Source organism: Triturus cristatus, chromosome 11, assembly GCF_964204655.1.
Source record: "Triturus cristatus chromosome 11, aTriCri1.1, whole genome shotgun sequence".
Lineage (NCBI taxonomy): Eukaryota > Metazoa > Chordata > Amphibia > Caudata > Salamandridae > Triturus > Triturus cristatus.
This window is the reverse complement of record NC_140594.1, coordinates 266,876,584-266,892,030: the sequence shown is the minus strand read 5'-3', so window position 1 is coordinate 266,892,030 and position 15,447 is coordinate 266,876,584. Positions and strand designations below refer to the sequence as shown.

The 15,447-nt window shown below is 44.5% G+C and overlaps 1 protein-coding gene across 1 annotated transcript in view; it reads left to right on the top strand.

Annotated features, from left to right (window-relative positions):
* The window catches only part of LOC146783986 (solute carrier family 2, facilitated glucose transporter member 11-like), a 408,912-nt gene that overhangs the window by 61,210 nt on the left and 332,255 nt on the right, over positions 1-15,447 (top strand). The window contains exon 2 of the mRNA XM_085633328.1: positions 13,156-13,254. Coding sequence (XP_085489454.1) covers positions 13,156-13,254 — 99 coding nt within the window. The remainder of the gene's footprint in view (positions 1-13,155; positions 13,255-15,447) is intronic.

The window sequence follows — 15,447 nt, the reverse complement described above, 5'->3', positions numbered from 1 at the left end:
AATAAAACAGAAAGAACAACAGTTGCAGAAGGCCTCGTAAGATCAATAGGCTAACCTAGCCACCATACAGAATGAGCTGGACTCCTTGAGAGTCGAATATCAGGCTCATATTGATAAAATAGTTAAAGATAGATGGGATGCAAGGAAACTGCAAAATTTTGCCTATGGGGAGAAATGCGGTCGATTACTTGCCTGGAAGGTTAGGTCTGATAGGGCCAGAAATTCGATCAAGGGTCTATATATACGGGATACAGGGGCCATCTCCCACGACAATGTCCTGATCTCTGGTGAGGCAAAACGATTTATGCAGGATCTCTATGCAGAAGAAACAGGCCCTCCAACTCAGGGTGCAGAAGAGTGGTTAAATCAGCTCGAATTACCACAGCTATCAGAGGCAGATAGAGATTACCTAAGCTCAGAAATACAAGAGGGTGAAGTCCACAACCAGATTAAACAAATGGTAAAAGGGAAGGCTGCTGGACCAGATGGACTCCCTGTAGAGATCTACCAAATCGGCCTAGATAAAGTTGCCTCGGCCCCCACGACCCTGTTTAATAAGACACACATGTTAGGCGAGATAACTCCACAAACTTGGTCAGAAGCCACAGTCACCCTGATCCTGAAACCGGATAAGGACCCCGTAAGAATTGAGTCTTACAGGCCAATCTCGCTGCTGAACACAGACTATAAGATCTTTGCTGGAGTTCTGGCGGCGAGATTGGCAAAAGTTATAAAATCTATAGTACATAGAGACCAGAGAGGCTTTATCCCAGGCAGGCAGTTAAATTAATTAACGTTTCAGGTTATTGCTGCCATAGATGTTGCTATTGATAAAAAACTTCCTTTGACCATCGTAGCCATCGATGCAGCTAAGGCCTTTGACCAAGTCAAATGGTCATATCTATGGTCGACACTGTCTGGTTTTGCAATTCCAGAAAATTTTATAACTTCAATTAGATTACTTTACTCCACTCCTAGGGGGAAAATTCTGATGCATGGTCTGCTAACAGACTGGGTTTATATCTCGCTTGGAACAAGGCAGGGGTGTCCTCTTTCCCCGTTGCTGTTTAATTTATATATTGAACCTTTTGTTTGCAAGTTAAGATTAGACCCTGTCATTAAATCCTTTAACATTGCAGATCTCACCTTAAAATTTGCCTTATATGCTGACGATCTCTTAATGTTTACCTCCAATCCGGAAGAAGCTATTCCCAGGTTATTGGAGCAGGCACAGTCCTTTGGGAAAATATCAGGTTATAAGATCAATAAGGAAAAGACCGAGATCATGCAATGGAATCAGGAGGTGGCAGCTCCGGGGGCAAAATTACGCATGAGGTATCTTGGAATACATTTGGCCCAGGATATCTCAGAGATACCGAAAGTAAAATTAAATAGAGTCTATAAGGACGTGTATAGCCTCCTGCAACGCTGGTCAGGCCTCCCGCTGAACATCTTTGGAAGAGTAAATCTAATTAAGATGATTATTCTACCCAAGATCACTTTCCTATTTAATTCCATTCCACTAATGTTTAGTCCATCTGACATAGCTAAAGTTCAGGGGAAAATCGGTTCGTTCATATGGAATACAAAGACATCGAGAATCTCCTGGAAGAAGTTGAGGAGAAATCTGAAAACTGGAGGGTTAGCTTTACCGGACTTATTTATATATTGCCACTCCTTTCATTTCAAAAACTTTAGACTCCTGGCAGATAATACGGACGCATCCTCCTTGGGTTTACTGTTCCAGGCACTCCTCCATGGTATTCCACAAGGGCAGGAATACCTTCTGTTTAAATACGGTGATGCTAAGTACTACAAAAGGGTGAGATTAAAAGTTTTAGGTACGGCCCTGAAAAATTGGGTGTATATTAGGAAAAGGCTGGGAGTTCCCTACTACGCCCCTAAGGCTCCCATATGGGACTCCCCGGGGACACCAGATTGCCTTAAGGATCAGCTTTCACGCCCCCTAAAATCAGCAGGATTAACATATTGGAGCGACTTACAAAGGGATTCTGCACTTTTAGATTGGGAATCGCTTTCTTGTCTGACTAGATTTAAGTATTACCAGCTTTCAGGATGGTGGACCACCATATCATATCATGGGATGCTAATGTTTCTAATTCGAAGTTTGATCTAGTAAGTAGAAAGGGCAGATGGAAAAAAGAGCTATCTTATTGGTACTGGGCTCTGACTGAGGTAGAGGGAGTGACCGAATCTGAATTGCAAAGGCTGTGGGGGGATGTTATAGATCCAGACTCTAACAATTTAAAGGAACGGTGGGTGGACTCCTTCATCATGCTCCATACAGTGGTTAAGCCAGCCCCTCTCAAAAGAAATCACCTATATACTATGTACAGAGTGTATATATCACCAAAAAAACTAGTTAAAATCACAAGTATAGCACACCATTGCCCGAGATGCAATCTGCTGGCCGTCGATGATTTGCACATGTTCTTAGAATGCCCAAAGCTAAAAAATTATTGGTCTAAAATACAAGATTTTTTGGCTGAGGTACTAGACACACAATTAGTGGTTACTACCGGGATGATTATGTTTGGGTTAACTATAGATTCCCATCTCAACGACATGGCGTCCAAATTGATCTTTTATGTTATCATCCTGGCAAGGCGAGAGATATGCAGGGACTGGAAAAATAAGAATGCCCCTAATTTCTCAGAGTGTCTGAAACATCTCATATACATAAGTGAATCCGATATGGCCTGTGATAGTACTAGCTATGATAAGATCTGGGCGGCCCTTGTGGCATGGCGGAACAGATGAGAGTATTCCAATGATTTCACCTGGGCGCTGTTGGTATCTTGCCTCCAAATCATCGAAGGGGTGTGACGATTGAATAGATTGGAGTGGAGCAAGAAAACAGTTGCTACTAGAGGGTTTGCTTTCCCTTCCCATCTCTCCTCAGGCCATAAACAACAGAGCCGGAACATCACGGGTAGAGGAGAGAGGGCGGGATTCTCCATCTAGAATGCTCACATTGGTATATGAGGAATACAAAAACAAAAAAACAAACAAAAAAAAAAACAATGCACCTAATCTCAAGGGGTTTGATCCTTCAAAAACATCTGTAGTAACCACGGATGCCAGTGTTAAAGGTTTGGGGGCAGTGCTACAACAAGAGAGTGAAAACCATCACCTTCATTTCTAGAGGTCTTAAGGATACGGAATCACGCTATTCTGTAATTGAGCGTGAAGCTCTTGCAGTATTTTGGGCCATCAAAAAACTAAAAAGTTTTTTGTGGGGAACTAAATTTGTAGTTAAATCAGATCACAAACCCTTGTGTGAAATATTTTCTAAAAAAGGTATTGACCAAGTTTCTGGGAGAATCAGCAAGTGGGTCATAGCTCTTCAAGAGTATGATTTTGAGATTAAGTACATCCCTGGTGTTGAGAACACTGTAGCTGATGCTCTTTCTAGACTTGTAGATGGTTCTGGGGATGAAGTGGATGCAGATGACTGGACAGAGGATGATTTGCATGTGTGTTTTGTGAGTGCAGGAATAATTAATGAGAGTCAATGGCGGCTTAAGTTATCTTTGGATCCGGTTTTGTCTGAGGTAATGGATCTAATTCGGAATGGATGGAATAAGAAAAATGTTGGATCGGAAGAGGCTTCCAAATTTTGGGGTGTCAAGGATGAGTTGGCAGTGTGTAATGGTATGCTGGTACGTGGCACTCGATTGATACCTCCTTTAGAAATCAGGAAAGTTTTGGTGGATATGGCTCATGAAATACACTCTGGTATGTCTAGGACCAAAGAGAGACTTTGTTCCTCTTATTGGTGGCCTGGTATGGACATACAAGTAGAAAGGGTTATAAGAGATTGCATGGTGTGTGCTAAAAATAGAGGCATGAAACATAAAAAATGTTCTCTTTACCATCCAGAGACCAATGGGATGGTTGAGAGATTTAATAGAGTAATCAATAAACCATCTCATTGGCCAAAAGTTCTGGGTACAACTGGAAAGAACAAGTTTTAAAGAAAATTGAGGACTATAGGATGACTCCGCATAGTTCTACGGGTCAGTCTCCTTTTGTTCTTTTCAAAGGGAGGGCTCCTTGTACGCTTGTTGAACCCTCATGGGTTAGACGCCTGGAAGAGTCTGTTTCTAGTCCCTCATCTACAAGCCGCACAGTTGGGTGGAGAAAGAGAGAAGTGGACAAATGTCTAGATAGAAAAGTGAACTTTGATGCAAGAAAATCTGCTAAACATACGGCTGTAAATGTTAGAGATAAGGTAGTTGTTAGACTTCCTGGATCCAAGGTCAAATTTTCTAAACCTATGTATGTTGTTAAAGTCTTTAATAATGCTGTAAGGACTCATGACCATAAAATTTGGAATTTAGGGAGAATCTCGGTGTGTTCTGATTCCGTTTTGGATGAAGAGAATACATCGAGAGAAGAAAACCTTTTGTCTAATTTGTCACGAAAATCTTCTAAAACTGTCAGGAAGCCTGAGTATTTGAAAGACTATGTTTCTTAATCTCTTGTTTTTCTTCATTTTAAATATTGTTTTCTAGTGAACATATGTTTAATTTCTCATGAAGTTTTTTTTTGTTAACGGGGGGAGGTGTGTGGCATCCTGGGTGTCATGGTGACGCTGTGGCTGTGACATCGGGACCATGCTGGCTCTTTGCAATGGTCATGGGCATGCTCTATGCTGTGTTTCCTAGGTTATAGAATGTGATGATTTGAAGTGTAGTTCCAACTGGAGAAGCAGTTGGGGGAGCTAGGAGCTGGCTGGGAGATTGGATGGGTCCTCCTGTTACTTTGGATTAAACCTGCTTATTCCTGTCTAGTCAACTGAGTCAAGCGTCATTCTTCTACTTATAGCAGATTCTCACAACGAGGTTCATTCTCTGCTCTTTGCATCGCTTTCAAAATGCAGTGGACGGAATAGATCCAAATCCATCTAGTCTGGTTGGCCCGGCATCTCAGCAATGGTGACTGAGCCCTCCACCCTCCCTCCGACCTCCACAGTCAGGCACACAAAACACAGGCACAGAGGACACATTGCATACAGTACAGCCGTTTGTACATGACACAACTACAAGCCTACACCTTCCACAGACACGCAACCTTTAAGCTGTACAAACCCCCTTGGAGCATATTACACAGGGGCTCAAACTGGTAGATGTTCTGTACTTCACAGCTACTGTCAAATTAAAGAGTAGCACTATGAAACAGTACCGCTATGACGCAGCCAGCACTGGCAGAATTTTCAGCCGTTCTGTACATCAGCCGTGCTGCTAGTCAGCATGGCTGAAAGACAGATTGCCAAGACCTATTGGCTTTATGAAATATGCACGAAGAGCAGTTCATGTGTACCAACATTGAACATTCCCTGCTTGTTACTTTACCACCACATTGGCATGAGCTGGTTTCTTCTACTTGTGGTGTCGCGCCACGGCCTTATCCCCGGAACAATACCCACTGAGGAACATGTAAACACATGGATGGTCGTGTGGGCCGGAAGTCACGAGCGACCTCCGCCCGTTTATTTAAGCTTTCTGGCCACGCCTGGCCAGAAAGTGATACATTGTGTGCGTGCCCTTCCAGGCTAAGAGTTCTTGATTGTAAGGATAACTAGACCGTTACATCCCATCCCAAGTTAGTGTTAAAAAAAAATCACAACTGACTAACATGCAAAATTTGCTAGTCTCTGACTCGGTCTGGGATTTGGTCTTAAATTGTATCTATGCTGTGCGTCTCCTAGACTTCTCATCGGGCTGACTGCCACCCGAGTCTCAGTGTTGTTACGTTGGTCAACATCCGTGGCTGGTCTGAGAGTTCTGTGATCTCTGGTCAGAGTTTTGGCTGAGCGCGGCGATGGCCCTTCACTTGGGCTCTCCCTGTCTGTCAGCACACTGGGATGTGACGGCTCGGTATCGCCCAGTTGCACTATTTTGACCCAGGAGATGTTTCGAGTGATGATCTTTCCTCCTCTCTTGGCTGTGAGGGCAGTCCCGTTGATCTTCCGTACTGTCCACAGTCCTGGTTCATACATTGTGCAGAACTTCACTCCGCTACGGCGGTGCCGTACTAGGACGGTACACCCTGGTGCTATGACTCTGGGATTCTAAGCTCCAGGTCTGTATTCTAGCTTCATCTGGTAGTGCTGCAGTTCTATCACCCGCCTTTCGATTCTGGGAAGCAGATGTAGAGCGGTGCCTCTAAATAGCAGGAGCATTGGCTGGTGGTCGGTCACGACCTTGAAGGGATGCCCGCTGACATAGAAGTGAAAGTGGTTACACGTCCATTTGATAGCCAATGCTTCTCGTGCGATTTGTGAGTAACGGGCTTCCGTTGGTGTGAGCACCTTACTCGCGAATGCTAGTGGTGCCCACTTCCCTGGCTCAGAATCTTGGGCGAGGAGTGCTCCCAACCCCACAGGGCTGGCATCCACTATCACCTCTGTACGCCGGGTGGTGTCGAAGTAGGCCATGGTAGTTTTACTCAATAGGGTCGACTTTACTTTTTGGAATGCTTCTCCTTCTTCCTTTCCCCATTTCCAGACTGCATCTTTCTTGGTTAGGGCTCTTAGAGGTTCGGCAACTGTGGCAAGATTTGGTATGAACTGCACACAGTACATGGCCATGCCCATGAAGCTCCGAACTTCCGATGCTGTGGTGGGCACCGGGGCTTGTTGAATAGCCTGCGATTTCCTGCGATCTACCTGCACTCCATCCTGGCTGAACACGTAGCCAAAGAACTCAATGGACTTTTGGAAAAATTGACATTTGTCCCGGTGAAGTGTTACCCCATGATCGGCTAGGCGTTGGAGAGTGGCTCGGAGGTGACGATGATGGTACTCGAGAGTTGCCAAATGTATGAGTAAATCATCACTGACGTTGAGGACTCCCTGAAGTCCCGACAGCACCTCTCTGACTGCATTTTGGAATATTTCCGCTGCTGAGGAAATACCAAAGTTCAACCTTTTGTAGCGGTGTAGCCCCAGATGGGTTGAGAATGTCGAAATGTATCTGATTTTTTCAGCCAACTTCAGCTGGTGGTAGCCAGCGTTTAGATCCAGCTTGGAAAACCATCGGGAGCCGTTGAGATCAGCCAGGATGTCATCGACCGTTGGTGTTAGATGTCTTTCCCGCTTTATTGCTTGATTGGGCATGCGCATGTCGATACAGAGTCTGATCTTCCCTGGCTGCTTCGGTTTTTGAGCTATGACCATAGGCGACACCCACGTTGTTGGTCCCCTGACCTTTTTTAATTACTCCTTGCTGCTCTAGGCTATGTAGCTCTTGCTCCAAGAGCAGCCGGAGATGAAATGGTATGCGGCGGTGTCGCAAGGCAACTGGTTTTACCCCCTTATCAATGTGTATCTTTACCGGTGGCCTTTTCATGCTCCCAAGACCTTTGAAGATTTGTGGGAACAACTCGAGGATGTCGTCAGTCCATAGTGTCTGGACCGCGTTGACGAACGTCACCAGCCCGAGATCTTCAGCCGTGTGGCTTCCTACTAGAATGTTTGCCTCTCGGTCCATTACGTGGAACGTCTTGGTGACTTCATGATTGTCCGACTTGACTTGCACCGTCATCTTGCCTTTGAGAGGTAATGGCGTCTTGCTACCATACGTTAGGATTTTCATGTGTGAAGGGGTGAGGGCTGGCTTTGGCTTCAACTGTTTGTACTGCTGGACCCCATTACGTTCAAAGATGCCCCCTAGGGCTGTGACTGGTGTTCCTGCAATCTCGATGGGGCACGTAGGTTGTGGTCTCCGTCGTCTTTTGAGGTCACTGGCAAATGATATGAGATAAACCTCTGCATCATCTTCTATGGAGGAATCTTCCAAATATTCCCCCCAATTATTATGTGTTTTCGTCGTTTTCGGGCTGTCTGCCTCTTTGAGCGATAAGTGTCGTGCCGCTTTGGACGGTGGTTGTCTTCCGTGAGCCACTCGGCTCCGGGCCCCTCCTCTGCAGACACTCGCATAGTGATTGGGGATGCCGCACTTGGAGCACATCCAACCCTGTGCGGGGCATTCTTCTGGTGGGTGTTCCTCATTCCCGCAGAAGCCACAGCGTGGTTCTCGCAGGTTTTTGGTTGGCCATCGCCCGCGGGTGCCTCTGGATGGGGTCCGTACTGTATCCGCTCTTTCAGTTTTGATTGTTGCTGGCTTCTCTACTGTCGTTCTGGCATCGGATAGTTCATGCTGTCGCCGAATGAGGGTCGAAGATGTTTGTTGCGGCACCCTTGGATTGCTTGGGATCTTACTTCTTTGTTCTGGTCATCGTCCGTGCAGGTACTGGCCAGCTCTCGCAGGCGAGCGTGGAAGGCATCCATTGATTCACCTTCCCTCTGACGAGCTTGTCGGAGCTTGAAGCGCTCATAGTAAGGGTTGAGTTGCGGGTCGAAGTTGGCATTTAGCGCCCTGACTGCTGCATCGTAATCAGTGGGAGCACCGGTGTTCGGGAGGTGAGCAAACAGCGTGTATATCTCTTCCCCTCCAAAATGTAGCAGTAGCGACCTCTTGACCTCGCCGTCCATTTCTCGAGTGGCTGTGAAGTAGTTGTTGAGCCTGCCAATCCAGACTGTCCATCTAGGAGATGCTGTGGCTGGATCAATCAGCTCGCTGAACGGGGCAGCACAGTTATTTGCGAATGCTGTGAAGTGGGCTGCGCCATGTGTTGTGCAGGTGGCGTATTTTGCTGGGCCGCCGCCGCAGCTGTTGCCGGGATTGACATGGTTGTACCTTGGTGGCGGAGGTGACTTGACTCCCTGAGTAGGGACCGTATTTCCCCTCACTGGGATGGTATCTGGTGTGTTTTGGTCCAGCTTGGCAAATTGGGTATTGCCCCCTCTTCACTCACTGGGGTTGGTGTTGGTGGGCACAGCAGCCACACAGAGGGGCACTTGCAGAGGGCTCTGCTGGAGAGATATAATGAGCGCACGCGGCGCTTTTCTAGGGTGCAGTTACCCTCCTGGGCCAGCAGGTGAGTCAGTGTGTCACGATGCGGCGTCACGTGAGGGCCAGAATGCCACGGCAGGCACCAAGAGCGGCTGATGGAAACGCATGTGCGTGCGATGTCGGAGCTGCGTAGGGGTTGCGACTCACCCCGGGCCAAGCAGTAGATGAGAAGCGGCAGCCAGCAGAGGTACACAACTTCCTTGCCGCCACGTGGGAAGCGCGGCCTTTGATTCTCACCGCTCCTGTGTGGTAGCAGTCCTCGGGACACAGCAAGATCGTGCAGGCAGTTGGCGTGATCTGATGGTGCCACCACGAAGACCCTCGGCAGGCACTAGACTTCAGGCTGAGGTAGGAACACTTCAGCATATGGGCACAAACGCCCACTCTCGTCGCCAGTGTGGTGTCGCCCCACGCCATGGCCTTATCCCCGTAACAATACCCACAGAGGAACATGTACACACATGGATGGTCGTGTGGGCCGGGAGTCACGAGTGACCTCCGCCAATTTATTTAAGCTCTCTGGCCACGCCTGGCCAGAGAGTGAGACATTGTGTGTGTACCCTTCCAGGCTAAGGGTTCTTGATTGCAAGGACAACTAGACCGTTACACTACCCACAAGACAGTGACAACCCCTCCCCAAGCCACTTCAGGTAATCATATTTTTTTTTAAAAGCTCTATATGTTATTTTCAGTCCATGCATAATCTCTGCACCCCCAACCTATGGCAGTTTGTTAAAAAAAAATCAAGATTCAACATGACGAAATTCTGAGCATTTCGTGTCTCAAGGTACTTTCACTATTCAACTTGTGCGTGTCTTTTAAATGAGCAAAAGTAGAACATCGCCTCACCTTTCTGTATATATTTATAACATGAATTCCTGTTCAACACTTGATGTTGTCTTCGTGGCGCTATAAATAATAAGAAGCCAGTATAGTTTCTACACCGCGATTCTCAATTCAAACCCGCGACTTAATCATTGACTCGGATGAAAGGCGCGGTAAAGATTCACACCTGTGAACAGCAAAGCATGCTCAGCAGTGGGAAGGTACCTCAGCGAGCTGTACTTTATGAGTTCAGCTCTGTGTGCTTGCTCATTGGTAACAATGGAGTTCACTTTCGGAGGCCCCCTTGAAAGTTGAACACCAGGCACAAAGTGAGGTTCAGCACCTGTGAGAGTGGATAAAGACTGATTTAGTTTCTATCAGTGTGTGCTGCTGTGGGTTTGTGTTTAGTGAAAGTAGGTGTGTAAAGCCCCGCAAGGGGGAGGCTCAGAGCACTCCACGGCTACAGCTCTGCTATCTCCAGCAGCCTGCTGAAGCTTGTAGTTTCACAGGAAATTCTATCAATAAGTACATCTGTGTTTCTTGAAGAAATGTAGGGTTTTGTGGAGGTAATCCTTTAATGTATGTGTTTATGAGTTTTGTAAAGTGCTGTCAAATTTCGATAACTTCGGAGCCACGAAATTGCAGATCACAGTGGGAAGTATTCAACCACCTGGGTATTAGAGTCCACTCCTTCTTTTATTTCTTTATTTTGTATATAGGCTCTTTACATGCATGCACCCATCCAGCACCCATTTACCCGCCCCTTCATTCTCCATAGTTAACAGCCACCACTGGTTTCTACCCTTACTCATCTTGCCACTTTTGGAAGGATGAAAGGTGGAGCTGTTTTGCCTGCTATTCCCAGGATTTAAAGCTGTAAGAAGCACTGGTATTTGGCAGCAGGCCCTATTTTCACTTGGCTGTGCTAGAGGCTTTGTGCCAGCTGTAGTTTTGAAGAGCTGGACACTGTTTTTTGGCTTGAAGTGAGCACATTTCTGAGGCAGGGTGCGGCCACTTTCTGTCCCACTTACTTTTCTGCCAGACAAATTTTGCATCTGTGCTTTTTTGGCTGAAAACAAATCTCTGAGATCTGCCTTTTTCTGCTGCAGACATTTGCGTATCATATGACAATCAGACACAGAGCCTCCACTAAGCCTGAGGAGTGTTGCCCCACTACTGAAAAGGAAAAATAAAATGATAATACAATATCATTATTATCATTTTATTTTTCCTATTGGAGTCAGTGGTTGGGCGGGGCTGACAAAAGCAGGGGGAGATGTGGTTTTCACTCCCTAAGTGCACAGGACTGTTTGACCGGCCCTCTTGGGTCGGCCAAACAGTCCTGCACACTTTGCATCTTCCCCACCAGGCTGCATTACACAGCCTGATGAAGAACATGCATCGCCTCCCAGTCCCTGTCTGAGTGCTGAACCATGGCACTCAGACCAATCATAACGCTGCATTACAGTATTGTGATTGGCTCAGTTGAGCCTGGTTGCTTCCTGCTAGCAGCCGAGACTGGAGACCAGAAGAAGTGAGAGGGCGGAGGGAGGACGCGGCCGGGCAGCCGCACAGATACATTATTTTCCTCTCGACCTCCTCCCAGCCCTGACCAGTAGCAGCCGCTACTGCTGACAATCACAGGTTCATGTCCTGAACTTGGCCTGTCACCCTGCTGAATTGGATGAAATAGGAACCAAGTTGAGCTAGTTTATAATAGTTTTGTCATGTACATGTTAGCTGTGCTGCCGAACCTTACACCTCTAAGTTTTCCAAACTTTGAAAAACAGTAATCAATTTGAAGGGAGGGTGACTTTTCGATACTCTGACCCCGAAAGCCGTTGCCATGTGCAAGGTTACAGAAGATAGGTGGCAACTTATCTGCTTAGGTCGAACCTACGCAGCTATCGAGATTCATCTAGGCCCAAGGAGCCGAACCAGAGAGCTGTAAAAGAACAGTAAAGCCTTCAAGGGCTCTACAGAGGTGGCATTTGTTAATACTTATATGAGCACCAGTTACATTTACACAGGGTCCACATTCATGTTTTTTCAATGCCACACAAATACACTCCACATAGAACCACCCCTATGTTAAATAGTAACAATCCACATAAATACACTCCACACCATGTCACATAATGGTAACACCACACCGAATAATCGGTGTGGTGTTACTATTACAAATTTTTTTTGTGTATTGTGATTCTCTTTTTTTTAAAAATTGCTTCGGCAATAGGAAGGTCTAAAATTTCTAAAGAAATATTATTAAATACTGATTGATTCAAGCAAAAGAAAAGTCTTTGACACTTTTTGTTGCATTCTCAAAATGTGTCCTCTTAAATAATATGGAGTTTGAAGACTTAGCGCAGTACTAGCAGTGTTACTGTTCAATTTAATAGAAGCTCAGCTTTACTGCCTCCAGCCTACCTCCAGTTTTGGTCACGGACATAATTCCAATCAGCATAATTTCACTCAGTGCCACACAGTTCACGCCACACAATTGAACTCCACACATTTCCATTCCACACCACATAATTTGATATCAAACCACATAATTCAATTCAACAACATTCCACATCATGCCACAAAATTCAACAGCAAAACCACATAATTAAACTCCACTACATACCACTCCACAGCACAAAATACCTTTCCACAAACTTCCACTCCATGACACTCAATACCACTCCACATAATTCCAGTATGCTCAATACCACATAATAACTATACACATAATTCAACTACATACCATGCTCATAATGCCAGTACACAAATCCACTCCACACCACACAATTCCATGCCACACAATTCCACTACTAACAATTCCAATAATTCCAATCCAACCCACATAATTCTACTCCACACCACATACATCCGCTCCACTGAATAACACATGGGTGAAAGACTGTGATTTACAACTCCAATAGCTTTAACTCTCGCACGAGCTAGACCTATTGGTTTTGCCAATGCTTGTTCTGTGCTCTGAAATGATTGAAGGCAGAATTGCCCCCTAGCTTTCTGCACTCAGATGCTATAAACTCCTGCTGTGTTACTTTGCTATACTGACTTTGGTGCATTATTATACTCGCCATTTAAAGCCTATGATAACACAAAAACTATGTGGCGCACAAGGCTGGACTGGTGCATGCAGAGGTGGGGTTGCACCAGTGAACATCTGAGAACCAAGATTTACATAATAAGGGAAGTTTCGAGATAGGCACAAATTATCCCACAATGAATGTATTTTTCAAAAGTACTACAGGTTATGTAATTTGGCTATAAACACAATATGCATTAACAAAATTCCGAAGTTGTTGTTCCTCTGACATGTAAATGCCATTTGCCTTTTTAATGAAATATTTAAGTATTTTTTCATTTATTTCCATAGGTTCCAACCAAAAATGTATTGTTAGCTGTATTTGCGGTGGGCATTGGAGGTACTTTTCAATATGGGTACAATGTTTCAGTTATCAATGCGCCTACTGCGGTAAGTGAAACATAAAAAAACATAATGATTTTTTTCCTCTTTTTTAGTTTTGAATAAATTCAATACATTTTATTCATGGTTTTATCAGTGTCACCCACATATTTTCTTCCAGGTAAGATAGAAACTGTGCAGATTTATGGAAGGATGGATACATCTATGTTTGTGTGTAAGTTATCCATATAACACGATTTAAAAGATATATCGCTTGACTGTGGGTGGCGTATAAAATTGCTACACAGTCCATGTTAACGCCAACCCATAACTGCCAGCCCAAATGCAATGTTCATGGTTGCACCATGATGCCTCAGATGATATAACAAATTACTTAGATGACATCACTGGTGAAATTACATATCACCTTAACCTTGACATTATGGAAGAGATTACTACTGAAACAATATATTTCTTAATGAAGTAGGTTGTTAGTTAATGGCTTGTTTGCAAATGGGCTTTTATTTGTTGGTATAAATATTGTGGGCCCATATGCATTTGGGGTGTGAGTTATGGTTTGCTCCAATTACTAATACATATATTATGCTAAAAAGAAAGGAAGGAACTCAAGTAGTTCCCAAGTTTAGGTATAGAGCAGCTCCTTTATGTGGGGAACCCTACAACACCACTAGCACTCTGAATCTGCATACCTCCAATGCCTAGGATTAGCACAGTGTCATTCATGTCAAGCTAGATAGTTACAATGCCTTTTGACATTTTTAAAGCAAAGTCTTTAAGCATAGGATTAGCTTGAACCATCTAAAACTGCATTTCTTAAGTAGACGTGAATGCTGAACACCTTTGGTTAAGCTAACTTAGACAGTCAATGTGCACTTTCAGATGCATGATTATATGTGCACATACAGTGTGCATAATTAAAGCAAAACATTAATATATGAATACATGAGTAAATAAGAAATGCAATTTCAGTAAAAGCAGTATAACTCAAAATACATAGACAAGTATAATTGTGAATGAGAACTACAATGTATAACACTATAATGAAGACATTAGAACACATGCTTATATGAATACCTTATTTCTACAGTGAATGCACGCCAATAGTATGTTTGAAAATTCACTTTACATTAATGAGGTTAAGGCACACAGTAGATATACGGTGATAATACATTTAAGTATTGCTCCTCTGTGACTTACAGGGGTGGGGCTTACATTGTGTGTTTCCAGCCCCCACTGATGGCAACTTTAGCCATTACAATTAAGATATAGATCTTATTAGGTGGACCAGTTAAAACCTTGTACTATTCATCATTTTTCGACTAGACTCCTCGAAACCTTTCATGTCATCATAGTATTTACTTTGACTGCCCTCTAACTCTACATTCGCTCTCTTCCTTTTTACTCCTGCCTTGTGTTTATAATACACTTATATCCCTTAAAAATCACCATTAAGAATATCACACAAAGGGCAATTATCACAAAGGGTTTCAAGATGGCACCCAAATTCCACTTCCCAGGTGTCCAAACCATTTGTGCACTGAAGCAAATCCACTCCTAATAGCTTCTCAAGCACCTGTCCCTGCTAACTCTCTCAACTCTCCCTTCAGACCAGAAATATTCTTAATATACTTCTGCAAATATGTTTTTGTCAAGAATGTAGGTGCCAAATGCAAAAAGAACAGTTGATGGACAGAATGCAGAACAATGTCATACATTCACCCCAGCACAGAGATCTGGGTCTAAATCCATTGTTTTTTTGCTCCCCATTCCATTCCAGTTTGAACCCAGCCATATGAAAATCAGTCTTGACCCTGTGCCCAATTGGAACAGTCCAGCCCGAACTGCCAGGCCAGGTCCTCCCTGGACAAGAAACAAGCATCCTAGGACCAGTTTCGGGTTTTCAACAAGAATGTAGGTGCCGCATTGCTGGACTTTTAACATCAACAGATGCCACCCTCTTTTGCAAGAAGGATGTCTAATTCAAGTCTATTCAGCAAAAAACAGAGCTCAAATAGCTACAATTTTGGTATCTACAACTAATAAAGCTCCAGAGGTTAATTCATCTGCTATGGTGGACAAATTTCTAATCTTGATGTCATTAAAGATAACACCCACAGATGGAATCATTATATCCAAAATATCTCCCACCACCTCTCCAGGACTGACTTCTCTTTTGAACCTAGACTTCTACTCCGACACAGGGTCAGCAAAATGTTCCACATGATAAATCTTTGGGACAAC